This window comes from Chiloscyllium plagiosum, unplaced genomic scaffold (genome assembly GCF_037043375.1).
Source record: "Chiloscyllium plagiosum isolate Xiang-an unplaced genomic scaffold, Cpla_swu_hap1 HiC_scaffold_17, whole genome shotgun sequence".
NCBI lineage: Eukaryota > Metazoa > Chordata > Chondrichthyes > Orectolobiformes > Hemiscylliidae > Chiloscyllium > Chiloscyllium plagiosum.
In genome coordinates, this window is record NW_028270155.1 from 29,247,977 (window position 1) to 29,272,746 (window position 24,770).

The 24,770-nt window shown below is 39.9% G+C and overlaps 1 protein-coding gene across 2 annotated transcripts in view; it reads left to right on the forward strand.

The window, feature by feature from the left end:
- The window catches only part of pmfbp1 (polyamine modulated factor 1 binding protein 1), a 791,959-nt gene that overhangs the window by 699,277 nt on the left and 67,912 nt on the right, over positions 1-24,770 (forward strand). For both annotated transcript variants that reach the window (XM_087995767.1, XM_087995768.1), the window contains 3 exons: positions 347-514; positions 14,269-14,378; positions 17,273-17,347. In XM_087995767.1, coding sequence (XP_087851893.1) covers positions 347-514; positions 14,269-14,378; positions 17,273-17,347 — 353 coding nt within the window. The remainder of the gene's footprint in view (positions 1-346; positions 515-14,268; positions 14,379-17,272; positions 17,348-24,770) is intronic.

The following is a 24,770-nucleotide window of genomic DNA, read 5'->3' on the forward strand; positions in this document are numbered from 1 at the left end:
TCTGTTAGATTAATATTCAGTTCACCTTTCCTGGCCATCAAGTCAGAGGATAAGACTCAAACTCAGAGTTCCTGACTCAGAGGTAAGATGGTTCTCACTGTGCCACAAGACCATCTCTATTACTTGGAATTGGTTATGAAAACAAGATAAAATGCAAAATGAGCACAAAATCCAGGGGTCTTTGTTGTCAGATTGAGAAAATTGGTCATTAAATAGACCGAATTGCAACGCACCAATAATACAAGTTATATGTGGATATCTTAGAGGTCTATTTTATAATTAGAAGTGTGCCATAGTTCTCTTAGGGAGTGTGATTTGTGGTAAAATGCACTTTCATTTTTTCCAGGCTCACATTTGTGAGAATCGATTAGTGGAACTAAGCAACCAGATGATAATGTCACAGGGGAAATCCCACGAAACCATGAAGGAACTTAGCAGTAAGGAAGAAGAGTTACTAATAATGAAAGTCGAACTGGTCTCCCTTCGAGAAAAATATCACTGTAAAACTGAAGAGGTAATACGTATTTCCAGATCATTTAATAAATATTAGGCTCCAAATGTTACTTTACTTAATTTAAAAATAGGAGCTGGGTTTTGCCCACCAATGTGGATAATTCAAGTCAGAAAGTTTCCAAACTTGCTGTAGAAAGTGGTCCAATGCACCGAGTTTTCATGGGGCTTAGGGGAGTTGTGTGAAATGGCTTCAGGTTCACTGACCCTAGGAACAGATTGTAGACAGCTAGAAGGGCAGATGAATGAGGTGGTGGCCTGTTTAAAAAACCCATCTTCATTTTTTGGGGCTTTGTAACAGTTCTTTTAAAAGCTGTTAGACCTCTCACCATTCCCACTCCATGATGCACCCACACAGCTTCCATGCCACTGTACTCAGTGAATGAGACATGACTGTATTCAAACATACAGAATTCTGGCAGGCAGATGAGATTAGTTTAGAATGGCATCATGGTCAGCATGGTCATGGTGGGGTGAAGGGCCATATGCTGTACTGTTCTATGTTCTTATAGGGATTGAAAGGGAAAATTAAGGAATGATGCTTCCCCGGCCTGGCAGCCGTAGAACTAGGGGACACAGTCTTAGAATAAGAGACCGGCCATTTAGAACTCAGATTTTCACTATGTTAAAATGCTCAGGGAGCCAGTGCAGACACAATGGCCAAATGGCCTCTGTCTGCACTGGAGCAATTCCGTGTTTCTAAGAGTTGGGAAAAAAAACTCTTACTGAGATAGTTGTGAATGTTTGTAATTCTCTTCCCCAGATATCTATGGAGGCCATTACTGACTGTGTTCAAGATAGAGATTGATACATTTTTAAATATTTAAAACATCAGAGGATTGGTGGGACACACTCAGGTTTGGCTGCATCCGTGGAGAGTTTCTGCCTCCACAGACAATGCCAAACATGATGAATTTCATCAGCATTTTCTGTGTTTGTTTCAGATTTCCAGCATCTGCAGGTTTTTATTTTTATTCCAGGGGTTGGTGGTAATTGCAGGGAAATGGTAATGAAGTAAAGGATAAGCCATTGATTAGTGGGATGGGTTCAGAGGACCAAATGGCCTACTCTTGCTCCTATCTCTTAAGTTCTTGTATTCTTAGTCAATGATTTCTGGCTAATTTAGAAAGTAGAGCCTTAATCAAATGGTAAGTTTTAAGCAGACTTCAAGGAAAACATTCTTTCAATAAACTATATTTTTTTAATTAAGATCATCTTCACAGGAGAAGCAGTACAAGGCTTTAAAGGGTAAATTTTCCAAGGCAATAAATTGTCAGCAGGAAAATACTAAATTTACCTTAATGTTATTTGGCCTTTTTAGCCAATTGACTTAATCTTTATAAGGCATATATAGAAGACGGTGAGATTTGCATGTGGCAGTTTTTGCTGTTTCTTAAAAATTTATATACACCTTCTTTGAATTAAATTGAGTGCACTCCACACTTCAATCAAACATAGAAGGGCAGAGATCAAAATTTGACAGGATGCAAAATGACAAGAACAGAAGAATGAAAGGTGCATATCTGCTTTGAGTATGTAATTGTGCTTCCCATAAGTAAATGAAAGATCCAAGTATATAGTTGGTCCTTGGACTGTATTGCATTTGAAGATCACCATTCTAGGAATGAAAATAATTTTTTCTAAGTAAGTAATATTTCTCTTTACCCATAGTTAAACAGGCACCTGCCTAAATGAAGGACGTTTTCTTAAAACTTAATTGCTACTTTCTGTCTTAATTAAATATAACTTCAACTTGATTAAAAAGCTTCCTTTAAACACAAATCATTGATCAATACCTGCCCTAAGGAGCCATTTTGATATGTTCCCAAAGATACTGCATAATGCAGTTTTCATTATAAGAAATGTAGGTTATAGCTGAATCTAATTTCACCGTATGAACATTTCTATTAAAACAAGACACTGTATTCCTTTACGAGCTGTCTTTTCTCTGACACTCCCAGAGAGATGCGCATCAACTGGACAAGAAGTGAATTCGAAATGTTGTCAGCCATGACAGCTGTTATATAGTATGCCATCCACAATGGCTAAAATTGCCATATTCATTACACCACCCCTTGTCCACATAGCCAGGCTTTAAATTGATGTTGAAAAGTATGTTAGTCAGTGCCTCAACTGTGTATTACAAATCATGTCACCAGAAAGTGATTTTTTTTCACTTTATTTCTATCATGTTCTCTATTACTGTCTGTTCTTGATATTGCTATGTTTAGCTGGGTAATTAGGTGTAATAGAAAATTTAGACTGAAGTGCCTCTATTTCAGAAAGGGTCTTCTGTTAATAAATGACTACAGTGTTGTTTGACTTCTTTTGAACAAGACATTTCTTTTTGTGAAACCAGACTGTGTTCTTCAATATGAATTTTAATAGCAGCACTGAATCTAGCAAGTGAACTACTAGTCAGAGATGCAAAACTGCAGTCAGTAACGCAGGAATCAAACTTCTACGAATTATTACAGTTTATGAAACATTACTATACTGCATAGAGCAATTTGGAAATGAGAAGTATTGCGTAAATACAATAACAATTTACTACTTTAATTATGGAGCCCAATATAAGTTGGCAATTAATCTGTTCTGTTTACTGATATAGATCATTAGCTTTACCATTCATGGAATTAAAATGTTTTTGAATGGGTCAGTAATTTAGTTATCTCAAAGTAATAAAATGTATAAAGTATTTAGGGTAAACAAAATTGCGATTTGTTGTTGCAGGACTTGATTTCTTAAGATGTGATGAGTGAGCTGAATGTTAGTGACATCTAGTGGCCAAAGTACAGTATAAAAATGTTGATTGGTTTGTGAGACATTTTTGCATATAAACAAATTTAATTGCTACTTTTCTTATTTTCAATATAATTATTTAAACATAGGCTTATGAATTGATTAGCAATCAGCGCATTACTTGCTGTTTATTATGGAAATTATAGAGTAATCTTGATAACTAGTTCATAGCATGTGTACATAAAAATGCTACGTCCATGTAATGACAGCAGCAAATTAAGTGGCAAGTTTTATTTTTAAGAAAGATCAGCAATTAGATTTTCTGGTTTAATGTGCCCTTCATATTTTGAATAATTTCCCCAAATTGTTGTTTTGAGTTTTGTTGGTAAAAATTTTGAAAATTGTTATTGATTCAGAGCTAGTCAAGAAATCATCTGCAAATAAATAACCCAGATTCTGATGTTAACCAGATTGAAAACAACCACCAAAGAGAGCAAGGGAATTAATATCATTCAAAGAAAGCTGGTGGAGCATGTTTTGTTTTCTCATCTGTCCATCAGAATTTCAGATTTATGTATTTTCTAGGGATGGTAGCTATCAACAACAAAACTAGTTTCCAGTATCTACATCGATGCAGTTTGAGTTCACCCTGGCAGCAGCAACTTTCTCCTGGCCAATTGATTGAAAGCAAGCATATTGCAAGCTGCTCCAAAGAAAGCAACAACCAAGTTAACTACTGTAGTCAGTATTTCTACACTACAACCTAGGATTTTAAATTGGCCTTGTCAATTTTGCAGATTATTTCAAGAAACTGGAAATGGTATAATTTCATATTTTCACCAAACAAATTTTTATAGAAATTGTTTTAAAATGTGTACTATTCAAAATTAGCTTCACTGTAAACATCAGTACTTGAGGTTACTTACTGAGAACAAAAAAGACAAAAAAATTCATGATTTCAGGATGTACCAAAGTGCTTTATAATCAAGGAAGTACTTTGGAAGTGAAATCACTGTTGTCACACAGGAAACAGGGCAGTCATTTTTGTACAAAGTGAATTCCCACAGACAAGACCCAGACAAATCTTTTTACTGATCTTGATTAAGGGTTAATTATTAGCCAGATTAGTGGACATAACATCCCTGCTCTTCTTTGAAATAGTGTCATGAGATCTTTTGTGACACCTAAGAGAGTAGATGTGGCCTCAGTTTAACTTGTTATCCAAGGGATATTTTATAAATCTCTATGCCACCAAATGTTCTCAAATATCTGAAATGAAATTGTAAGAATAAGAACAAGTGTGTCGAGGGAACTAATATTTGTATAAGCGCCTTGTGTGTAGAAGAGGAAGATCAATTCCTTGATGCTTTTAAAGACCATATTGACTATTGGCTGTTTGATGAGGAATATTACCTTTCTGCGTTGAAATGCAAATTTCTTGAGACAGAACATATTTAAGAAATTGAATGATGAAAGAAATACGATATAATCTGTGAGCAGTTTGGCACAATTATTTAGCTCATTTAGCCAACACATAATATATTGCTGCATATAAAGGTATTTATTTGCGCTAGCTTGTATGAGTTTCCAAAGAAATTTATCTTGTTGAACTAGAGTATTTTTCAAAGTATTGATATCTGACTTTGATGTTTTAAAAATGGCTGTTTTTGGAAGCTGCATTCCTTAACAGGAGTAGAATTTTTGCACAACTGCAAATTATAATTAATAATAATTATAATTAAAATGCAAAATAGAGTAGCTCTCCTGCTGTTTCACCCAAGAGATTATTTTTAATGTAGTTGGGCTAACAAAGCCATGAAACTAAATTCTTATTGATAAATTGTGCCTGATGACTCAGCAGACTCAAGATGGATGCCATCACTCCTCCTGCTAAAAGCAAAATGCACTGATTATCCTTCATTTATATCATACTACAAAGAACAAAGTTAGGATTGGTACATACGCATTAGAATTATCATAAATATACTTTTAGAAAATGTAGTAAATTCAGATAGTGGAATTTTTCTCTTAATAAGATATATCAACGTAGCAGTTATGAACAAAGAAGTTAAGGATTATGAATTTATGTGGAAGAACTAAGCTGACTCAAATAGAACATGTGGGGCAGAATGTTGTAAAGGCTTGAAAAATATGGACTATGGCAAAAAATCACACATGACATTGGGCGAAGCCTTTTTCTACATTGGGAGGAATTTATTGCAATTTCAAACAGAATTCCAAGCAACGTGATGGTATTCTCACTATGGAGTGACAAAATGTCTGTTAATGAGATTAATGCGGGTTAACAGTATCATTAATAACCAATCTCACCTCATTAATGTACAACTTCTTATTCTATCATATAAATAGTCATCAACAATTCCCAATGTACGAGCAGGTACCTAGCGACATACACTCCTCTGGGCACTCAGTAACAACTTCTCAAGGCACAGTCTAGTGCACTAGATTGCAGCGTGTGCAAAGAACACTGATAATTGCCAGCCTCTCAGAACCCATGAGGTATCTCTCCACTCTGCATGCAGGATGCTGCAGTACTTTAAAGCTGCACTTTGAGGCACAATGGTAACTAGTATTAACAAGGCCAGTTTGCATGAAGGGACAGGCTCCCAGCTTGCGGATTGGATCAAGCTGTGCCCCAGGACTGCTTGCTTGCTCTGTCAGCACTCATTCATTGAGTACCAACCCAGTTGCTCACTGGATTGCTTACCAGTTTTTTTAGCACAGTCACAAGAGCCAGGTAACTTGTCTTTCCGATAAGCAATCCTCAGTCAAGAGAGTGGACATTGTGCTGTATAGCATATCACTACGTCAATCTGAAACCGACACCATGTGTAAGTCACGTACACGTACTGCGTGTACTTCAAACAGTCATATCTAAAATTCTAAGGGGAGTAATTTTCACTGAAGGCCATCTGTCAGTCAGGCGGTTTGGCTCAGTAAGTCAAGGGCAGCCTCTGAGCTCAATCCAGAGGCATGTCCAAGAGTCCTGCCTGGGTGCCCATGGTCCAAAGGGTCATGCCTCTGAAATCTATGGTCACGGTCAGTCATGTGGCTCCTTAATAGTCGGTTCAGAGTCAATGCTGACACAATCATGTGTGGCCATCATTCAGTGTACTGGCTCTTGAATGATTGATTGATTGATTTGATTTATTGTGACGTGTATCTGAGTACAGTGAAAAGTTTTGTTTACAAACAGTATAGGCAGATCTTGGTAAGCAAGGACATTTGGATCATAGGATAAGAGAGAAGAAAAATGTTGGACAGAGGCATACAGATTACAGTGCACGCGTCAACAGTAGCAAGATCAGCATTATTTGAAGTTAGAGAGTCCGCTCATCAGTCTAATAACGGCAGGGAAAGAGTTGTTCTTGAACCAGCTGGTGCATGTGTAATTGGGGTCTATGGATGAGAGGTGATGGTCTGGGCAATGCACACAACCTTCTGTAGTTTTTTTTTACGGTCCTGGACAGAGCAGTTGCTGTACGAGGCCATTACGCACCCGGACAGTATGCTTTCTAAGATGCATCTTTACAAGTTGGTGAGGATCCGTATGTACATGCCAAATTTTGTAAGCCACCCGAGGAGGAAGGTGCGTTGTTGTGCCTTCTTGACCATCACATCTACATGGGAAGTTCAGGACAGGTTGTCAGCTAACATCACTCCTAGGAACTTGACGGTCTCAACCCTCTCAACCTCCACTCCATTGGTGTAGATGGAGGCGTGTTCTCCTTCTTTCTGAAGTTAATGATCAGTTATTTAGTTTTGCCGCCATTGAGAAAGAGGTTGTTATCCAGGGTTATGTAGTTAAGTGGGTTAAGGGAGTGGATTATGGTCTTTCATTTATGTTCATCCAATAAAAGCAAGGGACACAGGGGTGAGAGGAAACATGACGGGCCACTGTTGCAGGAAGGGGAGTTGGTAACTTTATTCAAGGGGATACAGTGCTGCAGGCACAGAGACAGGAGAGATAAAGGAGTGAAGGCAACTCAATATATAAGATGATGACACAATAAAGCATGGATAAGAGCTGAGTCATACAAGATTGGGGAGTTCACCATTGGATAGAGTCGTGCTAGCTTCCAGTGGGTACAGTGTCTGAACAAACCTGGCATGGGGCTGTTGGGGAGGGGTAGCAATATAGGCAGGTGCAGAGGAACCTCGGTTTTCCGAATATCAATTATCTGAATATCGGATTATCCGAAGGAGATCTCGAGATCCCGATAGAAACATTACATAAAAGACGTATTTCCAACACTGATCGCGCCTTTTGTTTACAGTGATTAAAAGTGAACTCGGCTTACTGAAATGTTGTCAAGAACAATCCTGGACTGATGGGAACCCAGGCACAGTCTCCAACTGACCTCCTGCCCTCTCTCTCTCCCCACAGACTTTCCCAGAGTTTTACACAGGGGTGTACCCTAAAGCCCCCTTCCCCAGATAATCTCTCCAACATTGTCCTGTACATGGCAAAGGTGGAACTTGTCAAAAAGTTACAGTAAAAAGTTGAGTGTGTGGCTGTGTGTGCACGCACTATTTGGAGATTCACTACCCAAAAGGCAGCAGCAGCAGTCTTGTTATTGTTGTCCAGTCTGGCTGCCTCGGAGAGGGGTCGGGGGCAGGCGGGGGGGCACACGGGTGGGGCTGTGGGCAGGAGGCCGGGGGTGGGGGCAGACAGGGTGGGCGGTTTTGGATGGGGTTGGAGGGTGGGCAGGAGTGGGGACAAATGGGAGGGCGGTGTTGGACAGGTTTGGGGGGTGGGGGATGGGGGACAGTGTTGGATGCGATTGGGTGCCCGGATGGTGTTGGATGGGGTTGGGGGGGTGGGGGGCGGGCAGGGGGGCAGTGTTGGATAGTTTGGGTGGTGGGGGAAGGGGGGCAGTGTTGGGTGGGTTTGGGGGCACAGGCGGTTTTGGACAGGGTTGGGAGGCAGGTGAGGGCAGGGACTCGCGCGCAGTGTGCTGATGCCTAATCTCCTGAATGGGGAGCGGACTTAAGAGAAAACTCCGAGCCCCAGAGGAAAGGCATTGAATCAATTAACCGAATAATCAATTATCTGAACAAAATAGTGCCCGCCCATCTCGTTCAGACAATCAAGGTTCCTCTATAGATGGGTTTGGTTGGGACCTCAGGAGGTTTCTGGAAAGAGGATTTGGAATTTTAGGGCCTCTCTGACACACAAATGCACAGTCTGGAAATTACTTTCCAAGAGCGTCATTCGCCTTCCATCATCCTGGAACTTGTAACTACTCAGTTGACAAGACAATAGCTCTAGCTGCAGCTGGAGTAAGGTAATGTAAAGGTCTTGGCATGTGTTAGAAAAAGCTGCAAAACCTATCAATGTAAGGCCCTTCAGTAGGCAACAAGACAGATGGACCCATTCATTACATAGGATCCAGACCTACAGGCTCCCAGTCCAATGCAGACTGTTTTGCTTTTCTTCACTGTATGTTACACACCTCTAGGCAGAAACATTGCTGCCCATTTCAAGCAAGAGCAATATCTGAGGTCACTGTTGACATACCAACATGGTTCTGGATTAGTGGTGCTGGAAGACCACAGCAGTTCAGGCAGCATCCGAGGAGTAGTAAAATCGACGTTTCGGGCAAAAGCCCTTTATCAGGAATAAAGGCAGAGAGCCTGAAGCGTGGAGAGATAAGCTAGAGGAGGGTGGGGGTGGGGAGAAAGTAGCATAGAATACAATAGGTGAGTGGAGGAGGGGATGAAGGTGATAGGTCGGGGCGGGGGGATGGTGGAGTGGATAGGTGGAAAAGAAGATAGGCAGGTAGGACAAGTCATGGGGACAGTGCTGAGCTAGAAGTTTGGAACTAGGGTGAGGTGGGGGGAGGGGAAATGAGGAAACTGTTGAAGTCCACATTGATGCCCTGGGGTTGAAGTGTTCCGAGGCGGAAGATGAGGCATTCTTCCTCCAGGTGTCTGGTAGTGAGGGAGCGGCAGTGAAGGAGGCCCAGGACCTCCATGTCCTCAGCAGAGTGGGAGGGGGAGTTGAAATTTTGGGCCACAAGGCGGTGTGGTTAATTGGTGCGGGTGTCCCAGAGATGTTCCCTAAAGCGCTCTGCTAGGAGGCGTCGAGTCTCCCCAATGTAGAGGAGACCGCATCCGGAGCAACGGATACAATAAATGATATTAGTGGATGTAAGCATGGCAGGGAACAAAGAAAGACTGATTAATTAAACTTCATTTATATCAATACAAGAGGCCTGACAAGTAAGGCAGGTAAACTCAGGGCATGGATGGGTACATGGGACTGGGATATCATAGCTTTTACAGAAACATGGTTGAGTGAGGGACAGGACTGGCTATATGGGTGGAACTGAGAAATAAGAAGGGGGTGATCACTTTGATGGGATTGTATTATAGGGCACCCAATAGTAAGCAGGAAATTGAAGAACAAATATGCAGGGAGATTTCAGATAGCTGTAAGAATAATAGGGTTGTTACAGTAGGTTGTTATAGTTCCAAACATAGACTGGGACTACCATAGTGTTAAGGCTTGGGGAGCAATTTTTTAAGTGTGTTCAGGAAAATTTTCTCAAACAATTTGTAGATGGCTCTACTGGAGAACAGTCAAAGCTCAACTTCCTCTTGGGAAATAAGGCAGGGCAAGTGACTTAGATATTAGTGGTGGAGTGCTTTGGAACCAGTGACCATAATTCTATTAGTTTTAAAATAGACATCTGGCAAGTGGAAGGTTTTCAAAACCAAGATAATGAGAGTTCAGGGCCAGCATTTTCCTATTAGTGTGAAAGGCAAGTCTGGCAGGAGTAAGCAACACTGAATGACTAGAGATATTTAGGCACTAGTTAAGGAAAAGAAGGAGACATATGTCAAGTATAGACAAGTGAATCTCATGATGAATATGGGGATTGTAGGAGTACACTTAAGAGGAAAATCAGAAAGGCAAAAAGGGGACATGAGATAGCTTTGGCAGAGAAGGTCAAGGAGAACCCAAATAGATTCTACAAGTATAATAAAAACAAAAGAGTAGCTAGGAAGAGAATAGGGCCCCTTAGAGATTAGTAAGGTCATCTATGTATGGAGCAACAGGAGAAGTGTGAGATTATTTCTCTTCAGTATTTACCATGTAGAAAGAATAGGGAACTCAGCAAAGTAAACAGCAAAGTCGTAAAAAGAGTCTGCATTACAGAAGAGGAGGTGCTGGATGTCTTAAAAATCATAAAGATAGATAAATCCCTGGGACCTGATCAAGTATATTCCAGGACATTATCAGAAGCTAGGGAAAAAAGCGTGTGGGCCCCTCTTGGAGATATTTATATCATTGACAGCCACAGGTGAGGTGCCAGAAGACTTGGGGTTGGCTAATGTTGTGCCACGACTTAAGAACGGCTATATGAAAAAGCCAGGAAACTGATGGGCAAGTTGTTGGAGGGGATTCTGAAAGACTGAGAAACAAGATCTACATGCACTTAGAATGACAAGGACTGATTAGGGATAGTCAGCATGGCTTTGTGCATGGGAAATTGTGCCTCACAAAATTGGATTGAGTTTTTTGAAGAGGTGACCAAGAAGATAGATGAGTGCAGTGTAACAGATGTTGTCTATGTGGACATAAGTAAGGCATTTGACAATATACCACATAGTAGCCTGGTTAGTAAGGTTAGATTACTTAGGATCCAGGGAGAGCTAGCCAATTCAATACAAAATTGTCTTGATGCTGAGACAGAGGGTGGTAGTAGAGAATTGTTTTTCAGACTGGAGGCCTGTGACCATTGATGTGCCACAAGGATTAGTACTGGATCCACTGTTGTTCATCAGTTATATAAACAATTTGGAGGAGAACATAGGAGGTATGGTTGGTAAGTTTGTAGATGACACCAAAATTAATCGTATGATGGACAGTGAAGAAGATTATATAAGAGTGCTTGGACTCTTGATCAACTGGGCCAGTGGGCTAAGGAATGGCAGTTGGAGTTTAATTCACACAAATGTGAGGTGTTGCATTTCGCTAAGACAAGCCAGGGCAGGGCTTATGTAATTAATGGTAGGGCCCTGAGGAGTGTTGTCGAACAGAAAAATCCAGAGGTGCTTGTAAGTGGCATCACAGATAGACGGGTTGGTGAAGAAGGCATTTGGGATGCTTGCCTTCATTGTTGCAGGAATCATGTTACAGCTGTACAATACATTGGTAAGGTTACATTTGAAGTATTGTGTACATTTCTGGTCACCCTGCTACAGGAAGGATGTTATTAAGCTGGAAAAGATGCAAAAAAGGCTTATAAGTAGAGTTGAGTTATAAGGAGAGTTGAATAAGCTGGGACATTTTTTTCCTGAAGCGTTGGAGGCTGAGGGGTAATCTTATAGAGCTTTGTAGAGGCTGTACAGGACATTTGTTAGGCCACTTTTAGAATACTGCATGCAATTCTGGTGTCACTCCTATCGAAAGGATGTTGTGAAACTTGAAAGGGTTCAGAAAAGATTTACAAGGACGTTGCCAGGGTTGGAGGATCTGACCTATAGGGACAGGCTGAATAGGTTGGGGCTGTTTACCCTGGACCATCGGAGGCTGAGGGGGTAACCTTAAAGAGGTTTATAAAATCAAGAAGGGCATAGAGAGGATAAATAGACAATGTCTTTTTTTCCTGGGGTGGGGGAGTCCAGAACTAGAGGACATAGGTTCATGGTGAGAGGGGAAAGATATTAAAGGGATCTAAGGGGCAACTTTTTCAAGCAGAGGGTGGTACATATATGGAATGAGCTGCCAGAGGAAGTGGTGAAGGCTGGTACAATTACAATATTTAAAAGACAACTGGAGGGGTATATGAATAGGAAAGGTTTGGAGAGATAAGGGCCAAGTGCTGGAAAATGGGACTAGATTAGGTCAGGACATCTGGTCAGCATGGATGAGTTAGACCGAAGGGTTTGTTTCCATGCAGTACACCTCTATGACTCTATGAGGGGCATAGATGAGGTGAGTAGTCAGGTCTTTTTTTCCTGGGTAAGGGAGTCCAAAAGTAGAGGGTATAGGTTTAACACAAAAGATTTAAGAGGGACCTGAGAGGCAACTTTTTCACATAGGGTGGGTGTGTATATATGGAACAAGCTACCAGACAAAGTGGGTAGAATGACATTTAAAAATCACTTAGACAGCGACATGGATTTGGAAAGGTTTAGAGGACCACACATAGACAAATGGGCCTAGTTCAATTTAGGGGACCTGGTCAGCATGGACCAGTTGGGACAAAGGGTCTGTTTCTGTGCTGTATACCTCTCTGACTCGATGAGTGGCAACTTCATCCAGCCAAGGTGAGATGGTAGAAATCCAGCTAGCACCAAATGAGGCTGATTCCATAGGTAGATAATTGATGGGTAATTAATTGAGTTTGGTATGATATGGTGAGGAGTGTCATTAAGCTTAATGGAGAGAAGCTTTCTATGAAACTTGATGAAATCGGCACTTAGCCAAAATCAAATAAGGTTCTGCTCAAGAGGCTAAAATAAAATGCTGCTACAGGACACCCATCTATACAGCTAGAAACTCTTAAGAGGATCATAAAGATATACCCGGAAAGGTAAAAATATTTAGAATACCAGAAGTTTGCAAACAGATAATGAAGGTATGAGAATTCTAGCTTTGGAGAGAAACAAGAGGAAGAATTTCAAAGGAACTCAGTATAATATACTTTCTTTGTCTTGTGGAGCCCTTAATTCCTCAAAATAACAGATTTTAATTTCAAGCTTTTGAACAGTACTGTATAAAGAAACTTAAGCTAAGAGCAGCTAATGTGCAGAAAGAAGTTTTGAGACCAAGGGAGATCAAATAAATAAAAGTATGCAGAAACCAAAAACTATTTTGATGAGGGCAAGTGAGCCAGAAAGTGTTAAAACCACACAACGGGTGAGTAATAAGGAACATTCTGTCCCTCCCAAAATTTGCTGTTCTGAACAGCCTGCCTTTACAAGAAAATGCCAACTGTTCAGCTGTAGAAACCATTTCAGCCACTGGATCTGATCTGAAATGTTAATATTTTTAACTTCAGCAAGAAAGAAGAAAACAAAAGGTACCTACAGTAAATCACAAAGGCCTAATGTGGCTTTGTTCTAAATATTATTTTGTCTTACCTTTAATTATTATGTTCTTGGTATTTGATATTTTTTGATAACAACTTTATGTTTTTAAACTAAGGAATCTTGAGTAATAACTTGTAATAAACTAACTTTAAACCTGTTTAAAATGAAAATATAATGGCTAGACTTCTTTAACTTAAATAATTATATATTTTTAAAAGGGCTTCATGAGCTATACTAATACACAAGTCACTGACCATTGGTGGGTGTGACAATGGCAGAAATATGAAAAATAGACGTTCAGGACCAGAGAAGTTGTTAGGTAGTAGTTAGTCTGTATAGGTCTTTGTAAATTCACTTGCATGCCATTTACATGGCATAACTTTTTTTCAGGTGTTTTCAACAATAATGTTACAACTTATAAGGGGATGTTCCCATCAGTTCATTGACTTCTACAAAATTACTGTCTATAGGGACTTTAACAGCACACTCTGTGAAGGAGCAGATATTAACAGACAACCATGTTCAAATTTTCACATTTAACTACAGACGCAAGATCTTGCTGTTAGTTTCACAGTTTTAATGACTGAAATATAGATATCTTTATCATTTCAACTGCAAAACCCGGACCACTATAATTTAGTGTCAGACCTATGCCAATACCTCTCTGAAATTCAGTTATAAGTCAGGGAGACTGCCCTTCCAATTTTCCATCTACCTCTGTTGGGAATTCTCTTGCAAGTGTTTAGTAGATTTTCCCTGCACGATATAGCTAAAATAGAAACTCAACATGTGAAAGGCTAGAGTCACAAGCCCATGCTGAAACAGCCTGGCATAGTATGGGCAAACTTCAACACATTTTCATTGTAGCATCACTACTTATTTCTGATACATGAGGTTTAAATCCACTGCAGTTAGTTTATTCTAACTGACAACTTTGGATTGTTTTAGCTCGAGACCTTACGAAAATCCCTGCATGGTGCAAGGTCAGACAGTTCAAGATTGCATCGAGAGAGTGAACTGGTTGTAGCGAATGTTAACCAGTGGGTAAAGGACCAAAAGTAAGTAACTTAATTTCTACTAAGATCCACAAATTAAACATGTAACAGGTTAACGTTCCAGTATGTTTCAAATATATATGTGGTTCAGCTGTCAGTTTAGGCAGTTTGACCAATAATGGGGTATGAAACTTTAAACCTGTGTCCAAACAATGAAGTATTACTTTAATGTGAGGGCCTGTTAACAGGACCAATGATACTTTCTATAATGTTGCTAAGAAGGACACATTCTGTTGAACCTTTTGGCCTGCACTTATCAGGGTATTACCCAACAATACAAATTCAAGGGAAAAAAACATCTATACTGCATGGGAGGAGAGTATTGACTGATTAGCAAGCAGACTGTAATTGATAGATGTCTTGTCATGGAGAATGCACACATACATGCTGATTGACAGTTAACAACCGAGCTTTGTTAAATTTTAAACCAGGCAAGTTGACTTTGATTGGTCAGGACATTGCCATGAAAAATAAACCAGCAAATGTCTGTCACCTGTTTTGTTGAGTTCAAACAAGTGCAGTATATGTACATGTTCTTTCTGTCTGCAAAGAACAAGGACCTTGTATATTAATATCAGTGGCTTTGCACACATGTAAGTGCACCACACTGAAAGCCTGATTACAATCCTAAATTGCTTGTGATTCTGTTTATGTTGATTTAATGCAGGTCTGTTTCTTCAATGATCAAAATGTTTAATAATATGAATACATTCGCAATGTTATCTTTTGGAAAATAATATAGAGTGTTTGATGGATTTTTCAAATTGATTAATAACCTTTATTAAGCTATGAAACAAATACTGAATGGGAACTTGAACCCACAACCTTCCAGTTCAATGACAAGTCTACCAACTGAAGTGCTTGAATTCCCAAAATGTGAACTACATTTGCTGTCTTGTCCTACCAAGTCCCGTGCCGTATATAGGAAAATACTAAGGACAAGTAGCTCTTTTAACTAAAGTACATTCCTCCATTAGTTTGCTTTATTTAAAATAGGTTAGTTCATATAATTAGTTTTCTATATAAACAAGCTTTCCACTTTGAAAGCAACATTTTAACATGTGTTCACCAAATATTACCACTTAGTGGTGGTGAATGGAAAATGACAGCCACAATATAGATTATGATTTAGAATGACTAACTTCAAATTATTGTATATTTTTACATAGAATAAAATTGTCTGGAAATGCATCCTTTCTGATAACAAATTAATTTCACAAAACATCCAAGCTATATATTCTCATCATTCATAATAATCTCTGCCTCTTGAGTGAATTGCATCTTTATTGTTTAGGTCGTAAATGTATTTGTATTAAACCAGAACTGAATGTTTGGAATTTATTTAAATGAATATCTCAATTTTAAAGTAATTCCCAACAATCTATTCCTTAAAAAAATTACCAAAATTGAATGTCACTAGAGAATAGTGAAGTTCTGTTGCGCCCTGTGGTTGATTCATGAAAACATTGTGATTGTTGCTAAGAAACAACCTGGATCAAAATTAGTGAGTAATGTGACTGACATCATTTAATCATATCACAGAAATAAGCAGCATCACAAATCTTATTCTATTGATGGTGTGATATTATTAGCTTTAGGTTAAATTAATTATTACAAAAGTAATCTAATAACGGGATCACTATGGTGTCACACATACATCATGTGCTGCTTAGCAACAAAGTTGCGCCATTCTTGGTGATTTTGATATAAATCTGATTATTTTGCTGTCACATCATTTGTGACCATGAGGAGGAGCGTGAATCATTGAACTACTGGTACAATTAACTTGTGCCCAGAGCTGTGCTGAATGTAGTTTATTTATACTATCTGGTATCTGCTTTGACCCCTGTGCCTGAGCTCACAAATAAACTTCACAAACCATCCAAACTACGTTCTCATCAATCAGAACATACCCAAACCCCTTGAGCTTATTGTATCTGTATCCTGTATTAGATTAGAATTGAATGTTTAAATTGAATAAAATGAAACTCCCCAGACCGAAGCCAATCTCTAACTAGAGATAGCAATTGTATAGGAATGATTGTTCAGCAAGTTGTAATGGCAGTAAGGAGTCACTGATTTAGTATTTTTGTTAAAATAAATATGGCAATGCTAATAAAGCCAAGAATCAAATCCGATAAAGTAATATTTATGAATATACATAGATATTTTCCAAATACACAAAACATGGTAAAAGCAACTAACCACATAATGATTAGATTCCCTACAGTGTGGAAACAGGCCCTTCGGCCCAACAAGTCCACACCGACCCTCCAAAGAGTAACCCACCCAGACCCATTTCCCTCTGACTAATGCTATGGGCAATTTAGCATGGCCAATTCACCTGACCTGCACATCTTTGGACTGTGGGAGGAAATCCACACAGACACGGAGAGAATGTGCAAACTCCACACAGACAGTCACCCAAGGCTGGAATTGAACCTGAGATGCTGGTGCGGTGAGGCAGCTGTGCTAACCACTGAGCCAACATGCCGCCTCAAATGATGTTATGCTTTTCTGAAAAGATGGAAATGGTTAGTTCTTTTTTTTTACAACATTTCTGGCCAAAATGAATGCATTAAGAGATCCACTAAGGCATATTACAAAATCACACAAATTTGTTCTGTTTTTTTACTTAATTATTCGACTGTAATATTTTTCTGCAGCAGCGTGACAAGTATAAATAAAAACTGAATGCTTGAATTCTGATAAAATTACTGGAAAATTAGAAAAATGTGGTGTATAAAACATGAAAACATTACTTTTCATGCTGCACGATGCCAGGTGCTTCCATGGTCAAAATGACATTCCATGTGGTTCCTTATTATAGATTTTTCTGTGTCTTTCCTGTATTAACTGCAAGCAATTAATACATTGTGTGTGTGTTTTTTATAAAGGCAAGCCAATGAAAAACTTGGGAATAAGATCAAAGAACAAACAAAGCAAATCCTTCAACTAACAACTGAAAAAGAGTAAGTATCAACACTGGAAACTAACTAGTGTAAATGTCAGACTTGCCTGTTGTAGGTATTAATATTGCAGATCTTCATCTGTGCTGCCTGATAACACACCTTTGGATAGAAACAACATTGCTCCTTTAAAACACAATTGTTCAATGACCTACAAAGATAAATTATGTGCAAAATTATTTTGAGAAGTAGATGAGTCTGATCGAAACAAAGCAGATCTATTAGTTCTTTGTTTATTACAATATAGGATGGTACAGATGAGCAAGTAAATATTTATTTTCAGAAACCCCAGGTCAATGATGATTGTCGTATAAACGGAGTTCAGAGCTTCAGTTTCCTTTCCTTAGCTCACATTCTCCATGCCTCCCCAGACTAGGAGTGTGCCTGACATGTCTTATGATATATTTGACCTTTACACATTTTGATTTATGTCTTACCACTTGTACTCAGAGACATGAAAGCTTATTTCATTGCAACTTAAAATAAAAAGCACCAGTAGGGGATATTCAATATTTTGGTCACGGTTCCTGATTTGATTTGAATTTCTGGGTGTTCTGGGCAGCGCAATCATTCAACCTTTGGAAGCCGTTGATGCTATAAAGTCTGCTTTGCAAATTCAGCACTTTTGCAATATATTGTTGCCAATGGACTAAGGGAAAAATTTAAAGTTATGAGCTGACTTCATGTTATAAAGCAAAGTGAGCCCATTTGTGGACAAGCATACAGAGTGCCTTCAGATCCACCACAGCTGCATTATATGAAATGAAATGATAAAAAATTGTCATTGGTATATGTTGTGGTTGCATCTACCACTACCATCTCAGATATGTAAATTCACTTCCACTAATCCTTCTTACTTATATTCGTCTATATCGCTGATACCAACTGAAGAAGAATGCCCACACAAAGTCTTCAGTCGAAGTGAGGGTCTGTCATGCTGAAGAGACTAGATTCATAGTACATAGTACTTAATGCATACTCATATCACATCTGAGTTACACACCCATTTCCATCAGAAGGACAAAGGCAGCTGATATATGGGAACACCACCACCTTGCACGTTCCCCTGCAAGCCACTCACCATTCTGAGTATAAAAGTAGTGATGTCTTACTTCAGTTGTATTGGAATTTGGTTATACCACAGCTGGAGTACAGTGTACAGTTTTCAATCTCCTGAGAGCTATTATTGTCATTGAGGGAGTGCATTTAAGGTTCACTAGATATGTTTCAGTGTTGCTGAACTATCCTATGAAGAGAAATTGGACAAATTGGTCTGTGTTTTCCAGAGTTTTGAAAAATAGAAGATTATCTCAACAAAAGTTACAAAATACTGAAGGGATAGAGAGGGTGGATGCAGGTAATACGTTTCCCTTGGCTGGGGTGTCTAGGACCAAGAAGGCAATTTAACATAAGTAGGATGTCACTTAGGTCAGAATTGAAGGAGGTTTTCTTTACTCAGAAAGTTGCGAACCTTTGGAATTCTTTATCACAGATGGTTGTGCAGGATCATTTTTTGAGTATGTTTAAGTTAGTGATTGATAGATTTCCGATTACCAGTGGCATAAGGGGTGAATTGTAAGGGATGGATAAAGACATTGAAGTGTTTAATCAACCATGATAGAACTGAATGGTTGGCAGGTACATGGGTCCCTGTTTCTATGTTCCTAAAACCAGGAATTTGGATTTGATTTTCGTAGATTGATCTATTACAATTTACCTGTATTTTTCATTTCCTCTATAATCTTTACTTTTGCTTTAGCAAGTTTTATGCTATCCAACACAATGCCTCCTGACAGAAAAACCATACATTTGTTTGGTAACTTATAGATTCTGTGATTGTGATTGAACAGCACACCAGATTGAGATGTTTATAGCTATTATTTCTTTTCACTGTTGACATCTAATCTTAGGGGATACTACCTAGAAAAAGTGTTCAGTTCCAAGCAAAGACCATCAAAACCTCCGCTTTACTTATGAGGCAGCAGGACTAACCACTGAGCCACCGTGCCTTCCAAATCTTATCATTGCGCTTCGTTTCTTAATTCACAATTTTTTGGAGTCGAGGATTAACAATGTTAAATAGCATGGTTCTGTGTGCTTATATATGTTGCTAGTTTCTATGTATGATCCTACCCATTTATAGCTTTAATAGGGCTCTTGTTGCACTGTGGTAGTGTGCCTACCTCTGGGTACCTAGTTCCTACCCACTTCAACAGTGCAATTTAACAGGTACAATTACATTAGCGGATATCAATATTTTCCCTTTTTCAAGCTAGTAAAAACTGCTATTATTTTACAATTCAGGTAATAAACACAACAGAATGAGATTCTAACAATGAAGTGATTCTCATTTTTAAGATTTATTCTCACTTAGAGAAAAAGTTTCTACCATATTGAATACCGAAGTTTGAAGAAAACACTACTTTCCTCTTAGGTGCCTTGCATCGTCATCTGTAGTAATTGATCCGTGGGGATTGAGAAGGTCCATACCAGGATCATTACCATGTATGGCAGTATTTAGTATTGTTTATAACTAATAGTGTTACTTTGAAGTCTAAGCCTGAAGAACATTCTTAATTTTGCCTTCTCCGTAACCAGTCTATCTTGATCTCAAACTCGGGGTGAGCCACACGATAAAAGAATACCCCTTGCATTAAATTGCCTTTCCTTTGTCTTCCTACAAAAATATATCACATTTCACTTCTCTATCTGAAATTTATTCTGCCACGCCTGCCCCACATTCAAGCAGCCTATGTTATGCCAACCTATGTTAAAATATTAACATATTCATCCAACCAGTGTAAGAGAACCTAATGTGCACCACCTCATATGAAATGCATTTTATTTCTATCTATAAAAATGCTAGCTTACCATTGGGAATCTACAGGAAGGAGATTCCCGACATTGAGAGCAAAGAGCTCCATTTTACAAACAAGTGTTGAACAATGAGACCAGAATTTGACCAGTGAATGGGAAAGGCCATTCTGCATTTATTAGCATGCATTAACATCTTATTAACAGCCAGCCTTCAGCAGGATCTACTATACTCAATTGACTGAGACAAAAGCTTTGGTCAGATCGATGAAGGTCATATAGAGTAGTTGATGTTGTTTTGGCATTTCTCTTCAAGTTTCAAACTGTGAAAATCATATCCAGAGTTCCACAGGTTGATCAGAAGTCACACTGGCTTTCAGGAAGGATTATCTCGGAGACTGGGAGAAGGCACCTAGCGAGGATTCAAGTAATGATCTTCTTGGTGATAGACAGCAGGACAATTCTTCCGAAGTTCCCACAGTCAACTTTGATTCCTTTCTTGAGAACAGTGATAATGGCAGCTTCCTTAAGATCAGCAGGAATTTCTTCTTTCCCCAGATTTTCAGGAGCAGTTGATGAAGATGACAGGTAAGCTCTGCTCCTCCAAGTTTGAAAATATCCAAAAGGAATCCAGTCTATTCCTGCAGATTTTCCATTATCCATTTGTCTAATGGTCACTTCAACTTCTGCCACACTAGGTTGAAGCACAAGATCATCTTTCGTGAGGAATTGGGGGATTTCCTCAAAGATGTTGTCATTGATGATTGTATCACAGTTTAGGAGATCTGTGAAGTGTTCCCTTCATTGGAGGCTGATGTTTTCTTTGTCTCTTAACGGGGTTCTTAGCCTTATCCTTACTTTGCACTGGTTTAAGGCCAAGGATGTTGGGTCTGTAAATTGACTGAAGAAACCCCTAATGTCTTGTTTGTCAGCAAGAAGTTGAAGCCCCTTAGCTTTCTCAGTCCACCATTAATTTTTGATTTCTTTCATTCCTTTTTGTAGGCCAGCCTTTGCTATTTAATAAATTCTCCTCTTTGCCTTACTGGTAATGCTGCTTTGCCAGGCATGGAGAGCCTTTTGTTGATACGAATTTGGATGATATAGTCATTCTCATTGAACCAGTCTTGGTGTTTGCTGGTCTTTTGGAGCCAATGATCTCTTCACAGCATGAGATGATGGCTGTCTTCAGCTCTTTCTTGATTTCCTTCGCTCCACTAAAATTAATTCTTGGAGATTTTGGTGAAGACATTGTCACAAGTCTACTTGACACTTGAAGTTGCAGGATGTTGAGTTTTTTTTCAGAGTTGTTTCTTCGTCTTTAGCTGCTTCTAATGTCATTTCACAGACATTTAGGAGCAGTCATCTGCACTCGTCACCACTTTGGTAATGAGGACATCCTTTTGGCATTGAAATCAAACAAAGACATAGTTAATCGTGTGCTTGTACTTTGATCATGGATGCCACCAAGAAGTCTTGAACTTGTCTTTTTCATGATGGTGGTGACCAGCTGTATTCCACAAATTTGATGAATAGGAGAATCCCATTGGTGCTGCAATTCCTGACTCCTTCTTTTCCAGAGTTTGGTGTCTTTTCCAATCCTGACATTTGAAGTGCCCAAGAATGATAACTTTATCTTCCTTAGGAATGTTGGTGAATATTGTGTCCAGGGTGGAGTAAAAGCTTTATTCGGATGACCATTCAACAACAATAATCTGCTGGTTCTTGGCAAGTTGTAGACAGGGTTGTGAGATGATTGTTTATGCCAACAGGCAGCTCTGAGAGTTGTTTAATGGCATCATTCTTGATAACAAATCCAATTCCATGTGTCCTGGATTGAGCATTGTATTTTCCACTCGAGAATAAGGTGTGACTATTACCTACTTCCCTCAAGTGCCCTTCACCTGCACTTCTAGTCTGCAGGGCAACAATATCAATGTTGACGTGCCTGAGTTCACATGCAACCAAGGCAGTTCTTCATTCTGGGTGATTGTTTTCTTCATTATCTATGAGGGTAAGTATATTCCATGTTTCAAGATTGAGTTTGATTTTGGTTTACAGACTGCAGGGACATGAGCTGCCTGGATGTAGTTTTCCAGCTAAGTTGCTGAAAAATTGTATATTTGTAGGGCACCTTTCCAAGCCCTTCCCTGTCAGGTTGAGTGGAGTGGATCCTGACAAGAGCTGCTCAGTTGTGAAGAAAGCTGCAGAAATGCTTGCCCATTCCTATTCCAAGAGTGAAACAGCAGAGTTAGACTCAAACACCTATGTGATGGACCGAACCTAGGAACTTTCAGATCTCACAATCCTGTCCCTGTCACCTCTCACCGATCATCACAAAGCTTAAATTATAGAGGAAAAGAGATATACAGCATGGAAACAGACCCTTCAGTCCAACTCGTTCATGCGACCAGATATCCTACATTAATCTAGTTCAATTTGCCGGCACTTGGCCCATATCCCTCTAAACCCTTCTATTCATTTACCCATCCCGGTGCCTTTTAAATGTTGTAATTGTATCAGCCTCCACCACTTCCTCTGGCAGCTCATTCCATGCACGCACCACCCTCTATGTGAAAAAGTTGCCCCTTAAGTCCCTTTTAAATTCCTAAACCTATGCCCTCTAATTCTGGACTCCCCACACCCCAGGGTAAAGCCCTTGGCTTTTTAGTCTATCCATGCCCCTCATGATTTTATAAACCTCTAGAAGGTCACCCCTCAACTTCTGACACTCCAGGGAAAACTGGCCCAGCATATTCAGCATCTCCCTATAATTCAAACCCTCCAACCTTGGCAACATCTTTGTAAATCTTTTCTGAATCCTTTCAAGCTCCACAACATCCTTCCTATAGAAGGGAAACCAGAATTACATGCAATATTCTAAAAGTGTGTCGATAGTCTTATTCCTCTATGTCAATGCCTTGTGCAGGACACTTTTTTATTGGGAGAGTGCTGCTGCTCATCAGCCTCCAGAAGTTAGATCCAGTTCCGGTGGCAAGGAAACTTTGACGGCTGGGGATGCCCCTACTGCTCAGCCTTCATCCACCTTCAGAGCCATTGATATCATACAAATATCTTCTGCCTCAATTGCCATTGAGGACTTGCTTTAGATTGCTGTTTGTCTGGTTCCTCCCCTCCAACTTTACCATCATGGGTGACCCTGCCAAGTGTTGAAAACTCTGACAGCATCATTTTCAGGATCACCAAAACAGGATACCTGTAAAGACAACATTCTGCATGTGAACTCAGACATTGAGCTCTGTGTGGAGTCCAAATCCTGACTGCAAACTCCCCTGATCACCTCATGCAGCATTTAGAATCAATCCCACTAAAGGCTGCAATGCGCAAGCAGCACATTGCAGCCTTGAAGGACTGACCCTAACAGCTCGAAAGACATACATTCACACAGCTGATGATGAACAGTGACCACATATTTAGAAATGTAACAACGTACATCAGTGAAGCTTCACTCATGCCTTCAGAAGATGATATTTGTCCTTTCCCTCCTGTTATTCATGGTGTAGTCCCAGGTTCTGGTACTGAGATGAAGACTGCTTGCCTTTCAGTGGAGTCTGTTGGCCTTTAAAATTTGGTTTGGTGACAATGGGGTATTTGTGGCCAGAGTGCTCAGTCATAGTGAGGGTGACAAGCCATTTAGAGGGGAAACTTCTGGGGCGGCCTGCATGTGATTGCTCCTCCAGCTGGGCGCATACAGGCACCGCCCTGTCCCCTGGTGAGGAAGGTGCCCATGAGATGGTCAAGGTCTCTTGTCCCCCATTACCTTGCCAATTGTGCTGAGCACCAATGGTTCAAGAGATGAAGCCCCACCCTATACATGTACTCAGCAGACACTGAGGATGCTGGACCTGGCTGTCCATGACAGCCACCTACCTGCCCATGGAGGCAGCCAAAGTTCATGTGCTGGAGGCAACATAGTGCAAACTATGTTGGTGGAGTCTTCCAACCTTGGAGTCAGTTGCCCAATGTCTCTGGCAAACTTGACAAACATGTGCTGCTGTATCTGCTTGTGCATTTGTATGAAACTAATCATTGACAACATGAGATCCTGTCCTGCCTTGGTTCTGGCAGTGCTCTGAATACGAGCAGTTTGGGACATTTCTTCCTCAACCAGCTGCGCAAATATAACAGTGATGTGCTTACTAGCATGTGCTTCTGACTCTATTCTAACTAAAATACTCATGGAGCTTTCAATATCTGAGCTGGTGAGGTTGCAGGAGGCAGCCTTCCCTGTACACCCTATGAGGGATCTGTAGCTTCTTCTTCAAAGGTCGAAGAGGAGATATCTTGCTGGGATATCCTCTTGCTGCCAAGACCTTGCAGATGTGACTCCTATTTGCAGGAGACAAAAGAGGGAATGTGTATCAAATCAGAGGTAGAAGTTTAGGCACATTAAGAATAATGTCTGTATGGTGATATGGGAGAGCAGCAACATCCAGTGTCAACCTTGGGCCAATCTAGCAGAAAGTGGCATCGAAGTTTCTTTTGATAGTCCAAGGGGAAGAGGGCAACGCTGCTTTGCCCCACCAGGACCTCCAAGCCAGAAAAGCAGGGTGCCAATTTCCCTATGCCGAATGTGCCTGGGCAATTGACAGGA